The sequence below is a fragment of the Camelus dromedarius genome, chromosome 2 (genome assembly GCF_036321535.1).
Source record: "Camelus dromedarius isolate mCamDro1 chromosome 2, mCamDro1.pat, whole genome shotgun sequence".
NCBI classification, from domain to species: Eukaryota; Metazoa; Chordata; class Mammalia; order Artiodactyla; family Camelidae; genus Camelus; species Camelus dromedarius.
The window spans coordinates 17,201,486-17,214,581 of record NC_087437.1 but is presented as its reverse complement, the minus strand read 5'-3'; the positions used below and the strand labels follow the sequence as shown (position 1 = coordinate 17,214,581).

The 13,096-nt window shown below is 34.6% G+C and overlaps 1 protein-coding gene across 1 annotated transcript in view; it reads left to right on the top strand.

Annotated features, from left to right (window-relative positions):
* STAG1 (STAG1 cohesin complex component) overlaps positions 1-13,096 on the top strand; it is a 326,413-nt gene that overhangs the window by 86,508 nt on the left and 226,809 nt on the right. The window contains exon 2 of the mRNA XM_031440349.2: positions 11,178-11,289. Coding sequence (XP_031296209.2) covers positions 11,261-11,289 — 29 coding nt within the window. The 5' untranslated portion in view covers positions 11,178-11,260. The remainder of the gene's footprint in view (positions 1-11,177; positions 11,290-13,096) is intronic.

Sequence of the window (13,096 nt, the reverse complement as noted above, 5' to 3'; positions counted from 1 at the left end):
TCATAGGTATTCGTCTTAACTCTTTCTCTCTCTGGCTTGTTACATTTAGCATAATGCCCCCAAAGTCCATTCATTCTCATTTGTTCAGTTGTTGCAAATGAGAAGATTTCCCTTCTTATGGCTGAATAATATTCTGTCATATACACACACTACATTTTTGATGGTTAGACACTTAGGTCGTTTCCATGCCTTAGCTTTTTTTTGTTGAAGTATAGTTGATTTACAATATTGTGTTAGTTTCAGGTGTATAGCAAAGTGATTCAGATATATATACACACACACACACAGAGAGAGAGAGAGATTTTCAGATTATTTTGTATTATAGGTTATTATAAGATATTGAATATAGTTCCCTGTGCCATACAGTAAGTCTTTGTTGCTTATCTTTTTTATATATAATAATGTGTATCTGTTAATCCCATACTCCTAATTTACCCCTCCCCCACTCCTTTTCCCCTTTGGTAAACAGCCCTGTGAGTCTGTTTCTATCCTGTAAGTAATTCATTTGTATTATTTTTTACATTTCACATGTAAGTGATATTATATAATATTTCTCTGTCTGGCTTCACATAGTATAATATTCTCTTGGTCCATCCATCTTGCTGCAAATGGCAATATTTCATTCTTTTTATGGCTGGATAATATTCCATTGTGTGTGTTTGTGCATGTATCACATCTTCTTTATCCATTCATCTGTTGATGGGCACTTAGATCATTTCCATGTCTTGGCCATTGTAACTAATGCTGCTATGAACACTGGGGTGCGTGTATCTTTTTGAATTAGAGTTATATTCTTTTCCAGGTATATTCCCAGGAGTGGGATTGCCAGACTTTATGGTAACTGGTTTTAGTTTTTTAAGAAACCTCCATACTGTTTTCCATAGTGGCTGTACCAGTACAATTTTTTTGTTGATTTGAACACTTAGCAGCCATTGTAAGTTTATTAATTGGCCTAATTTCAATACTGTTGTGTCTCAAGGAATAGGAATGCCCACAGAGAGGGAGAGAGACAGGGGAGTAGCTGTTGAGTGGTGTAGTCAGAGAACAGACAACATTTATCAGTTATGTTCGCTGTCTTACGTGGGTATGGTTATTGGCACCCCAGAACAGTTACAGTAATAATGTCAGAGATGACTGATCACAAATCACCATAACACATATAATAATAATAATGGAAAGTTTGAAATATGTGAGAATTATCAAAATAAGACCTAGAGACGTGATGTGAGCAATTAATTGTTAGAAGAATGCCAGTGATAGACTAGCAGGGTTACCACAAAACTTTAAATTTGTAAAAAGCACAATATCTTCAAAGCACAGTAAAGCAAAGTACAATAAAATGAGGTATACCTGTAATAACTTGTAAATTTTTCTTTTGTCTTCATTCCTCTCATATCATCATTATAAATTATATCTTTTGATTCAAAGAAATAGATTCTCCATACTCTTGGATTGGAAGTATTAATACTCTTAAAGTGGCCATACTACCCAAAGAAATCTATGGATTTATTGCAATCCATATCAAAATACCCATGATAGTTTTTCACAGGACTAGAACAAATAGTCCTAAAATTTATATGGAACCACAAAAGACCCAGAATTGCCAAAGCAATCCTGAGGAAAAAGAACAAAGCTTTTTCCTTTGTTGAGGCATTACCCTTCCAGACTTCAGACAGTACTACGAAGCTGCAGTAATGAATTCAATGTGGTATTGGCACAAAAACAGACATAGAGAGAGCCCAGAAATAAACCCGCATACCTATGGTCAGTTAATCTACAACAGAGGAGAGAAGATAATCTCTTCAAGAAATGGTGTTGAGAAGGCTGGACAGCTACATGTAAATCAGTGAAATTAGAACACTCCCTCAAACCACATACAAAAACAGAATCAATGGTTTAAAGACCCAAATATAAGACATGATACCATAAAACTCCTAGATGAGAACATGGGCAAAACATTTTCTGACATGAGTTGTAGCAATATTTTCTTAGATCAGTCTCCCAAGGCAAAAGATATAAAAGGACAGATAAGCACATGGGACCTAATCAAACTTACATGCTTTTGCATAGCAAAGGAAATCATCAACAAAATGAAATGACAGCCTGCGAAATGGGTGAAAATATTTGCAAGTGATGTGACTGACAGTCCCTGACAATATACAAACAGCTCATACAACTCAATATTGAAAAAAGCAAACAACCTAATCAAAAAACGGCAGAAGACCTGAAGAGGCATTTTCCCAAAGAAGACATACAGATGGCCAAGAGACACATGAAAAGATGCACAACATTGTTAATTATTAGAGAAATGTAACTCAAAACCACAATGAGGTATCACCTCACACTGGTCACAATGGTTGTCATCAAAAAGTCTAGAAATAAAAAATGCTGGAGAGGGTGTGGAGAAAAGGGAACCTTCCTACACTGTCATGAATGTAAGTTGGTGTAACCACTATGGAAAACAGTATGGAGATTCCTTAAAAGACTAAAAATAGAGCTACAAATGATCTGGGAATCCTAGTCCTGGGTATATATCTAAAATAATGAAACTCTTAACTGGAAAATACATACGTACCCCAGTGTTCATAGTGTTATTTACAATAGCCAAGACAGGATTCACCAATAAATGAATAGATAAGATAAACACACACACTGGAATATTACTCAGCCATAAAAAGAATGAAATATTTCATTTGCAGGAACATAGATGGGCCTAGAGAATATCATACCAGCTGAAGTCAATCAGGCAGAGAAAGACATACTATATGTTATCACTTATATGTGGAATCTAAAAAATAACACCAATGAACTTATTTACAAAACAAAAACAGACTCACAGACATAGAAAACAAATTTATGGTTATCAAAGGGGAGAGGGAGGGAAAACAGGACAAATTAGGAGTATGGGATTAACAGGTACAAACTACCACACATAAAATAGGTAAGCAGCAAGATTTAATGTACAGCACAGGGAATTATATTCAACACCTTGTAATAACCAATAATGGAAAGTAATCTGAAAAATGATATCTAAAAACTGAATCCCTTGGCTGTGCACTTGGAACAAAGACAATGTTTAAATCAACTATACATATGAATTAAAAATTATATACATATGAATTAAAAATAAATTAGCTCTTTATATGTTTTGTATCATTAACATGGGTGTATAAATGCTATTTTTTCTTTTAAATCATATAGGAAACAAAATTAGAAATTATAAACCCAAAATAAAATAATACTGGCATCTGTATTTACATGTGTAGTTAATTTTCCCAGTGTTCTCTTTTTTCCTATGGCTTCAAGTTATTGTTCATTGTTCCTTTATTTCTGTATGAAGATTGTTCTTTAGCATCTCTTTTATGGCAAGGCAAGTCTAGAGGCAAATTAATTTTTGTTTTTCTAGCTATGTCTTAATTTCTCTCCATTTTTGAATGATAGTTTGCTGGGTATGGAATTCTTGTTTGACAGTTTTCTTTCAGCATTTTAAATACGTCATTCTGCTACCTTCTGGCTTCCATGATATTTAATGAGAATTACATTAAATTAAATCCACAGTTAGTCTTACTGTGGATTCTGTGGATTGCTTGAATATGAGGAGGTTGTTTGTTTGTATTTTCATGTTTCCTTCAAAATTCTTTCATTACCTTTGGATTTTAAAATTTGTACCCTTGACACTTGAATCACGCAAGTTTGAACTGTACCTGTCTACTTATATACAGTTGTGTTTCAGTAAATACTAAAGTACTACACAATTCATGGTTGGTTGAATCCATTAATGTGAATCATGGATACGGAGAGCTGACTATAAAGTTATATGGGGATTTTTGACTTCAGGGGGTTGACATGCCTGACTGTGGCATTGTTTCATGAGTCAACTCTAGTTTGTATTTGTGTGACTCTCTTGGGTTTCCCCTACTTGGAGTCTTTTACCTTCTTCTTTGTAAATTTCTATATTCAGTTGAAAATTGGAAAGTTTTCTGCCTTTATCTCTTCAGATATTCCACCCCTTTCTACCTCTTTCTCATTATTTACCTTTGGAAGTCTAACTGATATCTGGGTTTACTGGGAGAGGATTTCTTCTCTTTTCTTTCCTTTTCTATTCTTTCCTTTTCTCTTTTCTTTACTGTTCTTTTCTTTTTTTGTTTAATGTGCCTTACTTTCATATTTCTTTGTATGCCTTTTGATTTTTTGTTGTTGTTGAAAACGGGACATTTTGAATATTACAGTTCCATTACTTGGGACACTAGATTCTCTTCTCCTCATGGTTTACTGTTGTCTCTTGAGGGCTGCAGTTATCTCTTTACTTTTCTAAAGTGTTTTTGCAAGGACTGTTCTCTTTGTCATGGGTGGTTACTGAAATTTTGTTATCTTGGTGTTTAGCAGTGATGTTACAGATTTCCTTAGCCAACGTGAGTCGAAAGGAAAAAAGTAATCTTTTGGTGTTTATAGATGGTCTGTTAGCTAATAGACTTCTTCAAAGGTTAACCAGGTTACCTGTAGCTCTGCCTTAGTCTTCATCTTTTGCTTACACAGACAGCAAAGTTCAGCTAGGGTTGTAAACCTATGCTTCTCTCAGTTCTTCTCTGAGAATTCAGCCAGCCCTGGGCATTTGTGTAGCATTCTTTTATTTCCTGGTATATAAGATAGCCCTAAAGCCCAGTTCCCCTAGACACCTTCCTCCTTAGCCTTTTTGTTTCGAAGATTTTTAGATGGTCTGATTCTTGCACCATCCACTGTCTTTTGCCCCATGCAGCTACTTGTATGTGTTTAAATCACTTTGAAGGTAACACTTGGGAAGCCCCAGCATGCTGCACTAGTAACTTGGTCTGCTCTCCTTTTGGATACCATTGAGCTGGGGGAGAGGAGATGGTATACAGGTAAGCAAAAATGCTACAGTACTTTTTATCAAATATAGTGGTCTCTGTTAGGCAATCTTCTCTATTTTGTAAGTTTTTATTACATTCTAGATGTTCATAAAGGATGACTTTTGTCATTTTTTGCCAAGCTAAGAGTTGCTTCAGTGGAGTTCCTGATTCTTGGAGTTTCCTAATCCTCCATTTTCCATGACAATATTCCTTTCTTTCATTTTTGAATGATTCATAATTCAAGATTCATAATTTTTTCCTCTCCCCTTTCAAACAGTGTTATTCAGTTGTCTTTCAGCTTACATAGTTTCTAACAAAAAGTCTGATATAATTGTTTTTCTGTTATGTGAGGAATTATATTTATCTTCCTTTTGAATTCTCTTGGCTTTTAGCAATATTTGTATTTTTGAGAATTTTCTGATCCTCCATCTGTGTTTTAATGTATTATTATATCTAGAATGTTCTCCTCTGCTGACTCTTTATATCTTTATTTTGCCCTGAACTTTCTCTTTCCTTCTGGATTTCTAGTTATACCCATGTTATACTCTGTTAGGTACTGTGTCATGGCCTGTCTTGGGTGCTTTCTTTCGTCCCACTTCCCCTGCTACTTTTTCTCTCTTTTAATAAACTTTTTTTTTTTTAGACAAGTTTTAGGTTAATAGCAGAATTGAACAGAAGGTAGAGAGATTCCCTCTATAATCCCTGTTCCCACGTACATTAACCTTTCCCACTATTAACATCTCACATCAGAGTGGTACATCTGTTACAGTCAGTGAACCTACTGTTGACATGTCATTATCACCCAGCATTCATAGTTTACTTTAGAATTCACCCTTTGTGTTATGCATTTTAAGGGTTTTGATAAATGTACAGTTAGATGTTCCCACCGTTATAATATCACACAAAATAGCTTCAGTGCCCTACAGATTCTCTGTGCATGTATATTCATCTCTTCTACCCTATAACTTCTGGCAATCACTGATATTTTTACTGTCTTCATAGTTTTGCCTTTTCCAGAATGCCATGTATTTATGATAAAATTGTATAGTATGATTCTCTAATACCATATACAAAAATAAACTCAAAATGGATTAAAGACCTAAATGTAAGACAAGATATACTATAAAACTCCTAGAGGAAAACATAGGCAGAGCACTCTTTGACATAAATTGCAGCAATATTTTTTTTGAACCAGCTCGTAGAGTAATGTAAATAAAAGCAAAAATAAACAAATGGGACCTAATTAATCTTAAAAACTTTTGCATAGCTAAGGATACCATCAACAAAATGGAAAGACAACCTATAGAATGGGAGAAAATATTTGCAAATGATGTAAGCAATAAGGGACTAATTTCCAAAATAGGCACATAGCTCATACAGCTTAATATTAAAAAAAAAAAAGCAACCCAATCAAAAAATGGGCAGAAGACCTAAACAGACATTTATCCAAAGAAGACATTCAGATGGCCAGCAAGCATATGAAAAGGTGCTCAACAATGCTAATTATTAGAGAAATGCAAGTCAAAACTACAGTGAGGTATCACCTCACACCAGTCAGAGTGACCATCATTCAAAAGTCCACAAACAGTAAATGTTGTAGAGGCTGTGGAGAAAAGGGAACCCTCCTACACTGTTGGTGGGAATGTAAATTGGTATAACCACTATGGAGGGCAGTATGGAGGTTCCTTAAAAAACTAGAAACAGGCTTACCTTATAATCCATCAATCCCACTCCTGGGCATATATCTGGAGAAAACTATAATTTGAAAAGACACATGCACCCCAACATCCACAGCAGCACTATTTACAATAGCCAAGACATGAAAACAACCTAAATGTCCATCAACAGAACACACACACACACACACAATGGAATAATGCTTAGACATAAAAAAGAATGAAATAATGCCATTGGCAGCAATGTGGATGGACCTGGAGATCATCATTCTAAGTGAAGTAAGCCAGAAAAAGAAAAATACCATATGATATCACTCATATGTGAAATCTGAAACAGAAAAGGACACAAATGAACTTACTTACAAAACAGAAATAAACTTACAGACATAGAGAATGAACTTACGGTTACCAGGGTTGAAAGGGGGTGGGAAGGGATAAATTGAGAGTTTGAGATTTGCAGATACTAACTACTATATATAAAATACATAAACCACAAGTTTATACTGTATAGCACAGGGAACTATATTCAGTATCTTATAGTAACCTATACTGAAAAGGAATATATGTATGTATGGGTGTGTTACTGAAACATGCTGTACACCAGCAATTGACTAAGCATTGTACACTGACTATACTTCAATAAAAAAGAGTTTAAAAGAATTTTTAAAACCCCCAAAACAAAAACAAAATCATATATTATGTAGTGATTTCACATTTGCTACTTTCAGTTAATAATATGCCTTTGAGCTTTCTGCATGTCTTTTCCTGGCTTGATAGCTCATTCCTTTTTTTTTTTTTAATTATTTTTTATTGAAGTATAGTCAATTTACAATGTTGTGTCAGTTTCTGGTGTACAGCACAATAGTTCAAACATATAGGAACATACGTATATTTGTTTTCATATTCTTTTTAATCATAAGTTGCTACAAGATATTGAATATAGTTCCCTGTGCTATACAGTATAAACTTGTCCTTTATCTATTTTATATATGGTAGTTAGTGTCTGCAAATCTCGAACTCCCAGTTTATCCCTGCTCACCGTTTTCCCCTCCCAGTAACCATACTTGTTTTCTATGTCTGTGAGTCTGTTTCTGTTTTGTGAATGTAAGTTTGTCTATTTTTTAAGATTCCACATATAAGTGATATCATTCGGTATTTTTCTTTCTCTTTCTAGCTTACTTCACTTAGAATGACATTCTCCAGGTCCATCCATGTTACTGTAAATGGCATTTTATTATTTTTATGACTGAGTAGTAGTCCATTGTATAAATATACCACAACTTCTTTTTCCAGTCATCTGTTGATGAACATTTATGTTGTTTCCATGTCTTGGCTATTGTAAATAGTGCTGCTCTGAACTTTGGGTGCATGTATCTTTCTGAATTAAGGTTCCCTCTGGATATATGCCCAGGAGTGGGATTGATGGATCATATGGTAAGTCTGTTTTCAGTCTTCTGAGGAATCTCCATTCTGTTTTCCACAATGGCTGCACCAAACTACATTCCTACCAACAGTGTAGGAGGGTTCCCTTTTCTCCACACCCTCTCCACCATTTATTGTGCATGGACTTTTTGAATGATGGCCATTATGACTGGTGTGAGGTGATACCTCATTGTAGTTTTGATTTGCATTTCTCTAATAATTAGTGATTATTGAGCATTTTTTCATGTGTCCATTGGCACTTTGTATGTCTTCATTGGAGAATTGCTTGTTTAGGTCTTCTGCCCACTTTTGGATTGGGTTATTTGTTTTTTTCTTATGACGTTGTATGAACTGTTTATATATTCTGGAAATTAAGCCCTTATCAGTCTCATCTTTTGCAATAATCTTCTCCCATTCCTTAGGTTGTCTTTTTGTTTTGCTTATGGTTTCTTTTGCTGTGCGAAAACTTCTTAGTTTGATTAGATCCTATTTGTTTATTTTTGCTTTTATTTCTATTACTTGGGTAGATTGCCCTAGGAGAAAATTGTTGAGATTTATATCAGAGAAGTTTTGCCTATGTTTTCTTCCAGGAGCTTTATAGTGTCTTATCTTATGTTTAAGTTTGTGGATTTATTTCTGGGCTCTGTTCTGTTCCATTGATCCGTATGTCTGTTTTTTTTTTTTTTTTTACCAATACCACGCTGTTTTGATGACTGTAGCTCTGTAGTATTGTCTGAAGTCTGGGAGGGTTATTCCTCCAGCTTGGTTCTTTTTCTTCAGTAATGCCTTGGCAATTCTGGGTCTTGTGTGATTCCATATAAATTTGAGGATTATTTGTTCTAATTCTGTGAAAAATGTCCTGGGTAATTTGATAAGGATCTCATTAAATCTGTAGATTGCTTTGGGTAGTGTGGCCATTTTAACAATATTAATACTTCCAATCCAAGAACATGGGATATCTTTCCATTTCTTAAAGTCATCTTTAATTTCCTTAATCAGTGTTTTGTCGTTCTCCACATATAAGTCTTTCACTTTGTTGGTCAGATTTATTCCTAAGTGTTTCCTTTTATGGGTGCAATTTTGAAAAAGATTGTTTCTTTACCTTCATTTTCTAATATTTCATTGTTAGTGTAAAGAAATGCCACTGATTTCTGTACATTAATCTTATATCCTGCTACCTTGCCAAATCCTTTTATCAGCTCTAGTAGTTTTTGTGTGGAAGCTTTAGGGTTTTCTATATATATATAGTATCATGTCATCCACATGTAATGATAATTTTACCTCTTCTCTTCCAATTTAGATACCTTTTATTTCTTTCTCTTGTCTGATTGCTATGGCTAGGACTTCCAATACTATATTAAATAGAAGTGGTGAGAGTGGACATCCTTGTCTTGTTCCAGATTTTAGGGAGAAGACTTCCAGCTTTTCACTGTTGAATATTATGCTGGCTGTAGGTTTGTCATAAATAGCTTTTATTATGTTGAGATATGTTCCCTCTATACCCACTTTGGTAAGAGTTTTTATCATAAATGGGTGTTGAATTTTATCAATTGCTTTTTCTGCATCTGTTGAGACGATCATGTGATTTTTGTCCTTTCTCTTGTTGATGTGGTGTATCACATTGATTTGTGTATGTTGAACCATCCTTGTGTCTCTGGGATGAATCCAGCTTGATCATGGTGTATGATCTTTTTTATGTGATGTTGGATTGTTTGCTAATATTTTGTTGAGGATTTTTGCATCTGTATTCATCAACGATACTGGCCTATAGCTTTCTTTTTTGGTAGTATCTTTGTCTGGCTTTGGTATCAGGGTGATAGTGGCTTCATGAATGAGTTTAGGAGTGTTCTCTCCTCTTCAGTCTTTTGGAAGAGTTTGAGAAGGATTGGTATGAGCTCTTCGATAGCTTATTTTTTAAGTGCTAAATAATATTACATTGTCTGCATGTACCACAATTTATCTGTTCACATCCTAAAGGACATTTCTTTCCTGTGTGACAGTTTTGAATAAAGCTGCTGGAAACATCTTTTTCAGTTCGTTTGAGTAAATACCAAAGAATGTGATTGCTGGTAGTACAGATTGATTATAGTCTATATTTTGTGGCATATTCATTTTATTTTAAAATAATTTTCTTTTCCAAAAGACCTAAATAGACATTTTTCCAAAGAAAGTATACATAAATAACCAAAAGCTACATGGAAAGGTACTCAGCATCACTAATCATCAGGGAAATGCATATCAGAGCCATAATGAGATATCATCTCACACCTGTGTTAGGATATCTTTGACCCAAAAGATAAGATACGTATTTTGGTTGAGGATGTGGACAAGACAGAACCCTTGTGCACTGTTGGTATAAATGTAAACTGGTACAGCCTCTATGGAAAACACTGTGGAGGTTCTTCAGATAATTAAAAATAAAACTACCATATTATATAGCAATCTTATTTCTGAGTATATATCCAAAAGAACTGTTGTGCCAAAGAGATAGATGTACTCCCATCCATGTTCATAGCAGCATCATTCACCGTAACCGAGGTCTGGACACAACCTTAAGTGTTTGCAAACATATGAATAAAGAAAACCTGGATGTGTGTGTGTGTGCGCGCGCACGCGTGCACTTACACCTGTTTGTATGTATGTATGTACACAGATACATTTGCATGCACACACACATTGGAGTATTACTTAGTCTTAAAAAAAAAAACAACGGAAATCTTGTTATTTGACAACATGAATTAACCTGGAGGGCATTATGCTAAGTGAAATGAGCCAGACAGAGAAAGACAGGTATCACATGGAATCACTTATACATGGAATCTTTAAAAAGAAAAAAAAAGGAATTCATAAAAAGAATAGTAGAAAATGGTTGCCAGGGGCCATGTGGTAGGGGAAGTAGGGAGAGGTTGGTAAAAGCATACGATCTTTGTTATAAATTAATATGGTCTGTGGATCTGATGAGTAATATAGTGACTGTAGTTAATATCACTGTTTTGTATAACTGGAATTTGCTAAGAGAGTAGAACTTAAATATTTGGACCAAAAAAAAGTAAGTATGTGAGGTGATATTAATTAACTCAGTTGGGGAAGCCCTTCACAGTGTCTCTGTATGTCAAATCATCACATTGTAAATATCTTAGAATTTTGTCAATTAAACCTCAGTAAAGCTGAAAAAAATAATTTTTTTCTTTCTTTTTTTTTTAATTAACAGGATTGCCGTAGAAGTTTTTTACAAAGTTTTGAGTTGTACAGCACTTGATTCTTTTGCTCCATAGTGGAAAGACCTTTACAGCAATGATTACTTCAGAGTTACCAGTGCTACAGTAAGTATTATTACAGCTTTTTAAAAAATATGTATAATACTTTTCTACATCCAATTTGTCTCATTAATGAGACACATCAAATATGTTCTTTGATATTGGGCAATGTGTTTAAAATCAAGGAACTAGAGTGTGTAATTACCTTGTTCATTGCTATTGTAATATCAGTATGTTCTGTGTTACTAAACAAAAAAAAAAAAAAACATGTTACTGTCTTATATGAGGTATCAACAAACTATGACCATGGACCAAATCTGGCATGCTATTTTTGTAAATATAGTTTTATTGGAACACTAATGCCTTTGCAGAATATGACCACTTTTGTGCTACAAGTTGTGATAGAGCGAGAGGTAGAATATAGCTCAAGAGGTAAGAGTGCATGCTTAGCATACACAAGGTCCTGAGTTCAATTCTCAGTACCTCTCCTAAAAATAAATAAATAGGTAAGCCCCTCCCCCCTCCAAAAAAAAAAGCTATGATAGAGAAATGAGTTGCCTGCAGAGCATAAATATTTCATTTGGCTATTTACCAAAAAAGTTTGTAGACATCCCTATCCTGTATCACACTGTGCGTCTAACCTCCTCACACCCATGCTGAGCTGCTTTTCTCTGAGACTGAGATTGTGGTTAGTGGTTGTGGTTGGCATTTCTGGTGGCATCTCATTAGATCTGTTGGCATTGTAGGACACATCTAGAATTTAATATTGAATTTGGTCTTATTTTGGATTCTTGGGAAAGCGTACTCCAAGATACTTTTTCTTTAATAGGTGTTATTTAAATACAAATTAGGAATCTGCCTTCTGTGATCCTGTATGATAACAATGCTTTAGATATAATGAAAATGACCAACAGTTTATATAGTTATTTATATATTCTTATAGTCCCAGTTCATTTATATTAGTTTTTTCCAAGAGACTGTAGTCGCCTTCCAACTGATATCCTGGCCTTCTGTTTTTCCTTCAGAACTCTAAGGCAAAAATCTGTCCAAATTACTTCACCTGCTGAAAACTGTCAATACCTACCTTCCTCTTTTTGTTCAAATATAGGAGGTACAATTCAAACTCTTTCTATTTACTTACTTCAAGTCTGTTTATTACTCCTTAACTTGAACATAATACTTAGTTTGGAGGTCTCTGTATAGTATTTTTCTTTGTACTTTTGTTTTTCTTCATTCTGCTTGCAATGCCTGCGTGCCTCTTTCCTTACCTGGCCAACTCAGTAGTCCTGTGGGTGTTAGCTGAGATATGCCTCCAACAAAGCCCCACTGACTCCTCAAAATTAGGTAGGTTCCTGTCATACTTTTCCCTTTTAATATAGCACCATGCTTAACATATTTTACAATCCTTTCTTACTGTTTTTCCCTTTGTGCCTTATGTATGTATGGCCAGCTCCTAGCACATTGCTGGGTATTAGGGAGACCCGTAGTAAATACTCTTTGATTAAATATGAAACATAGGTTGTAGTTAACTGGATTGTATTTAAATAGAGATTGCATGGATAGGATATTTAATGTCATGTTTTGTGGATAACGGAATTTTTTTCATAAAAATGTAAACATACAATATGGTAGTGGATAGTAGCAATCTGTGAGGTGGGTAAATGAAATTTGCTTTCAGTCTGTGAGCTGGAGATAGTAGTCTTGGTCAAGTTGAAATCTAAGAAGAATTTATTGAAGACATACAGTTTTCTGAGGATTTTGCCAGATGCATTAGCAGCATATATTATCTTGCTTAATCTGCTCATCCACCAATACCATATCTACATTGTAGGTGAAAGGAAATGTGGTATGTCTCTTAGTATTTGTAAACTTC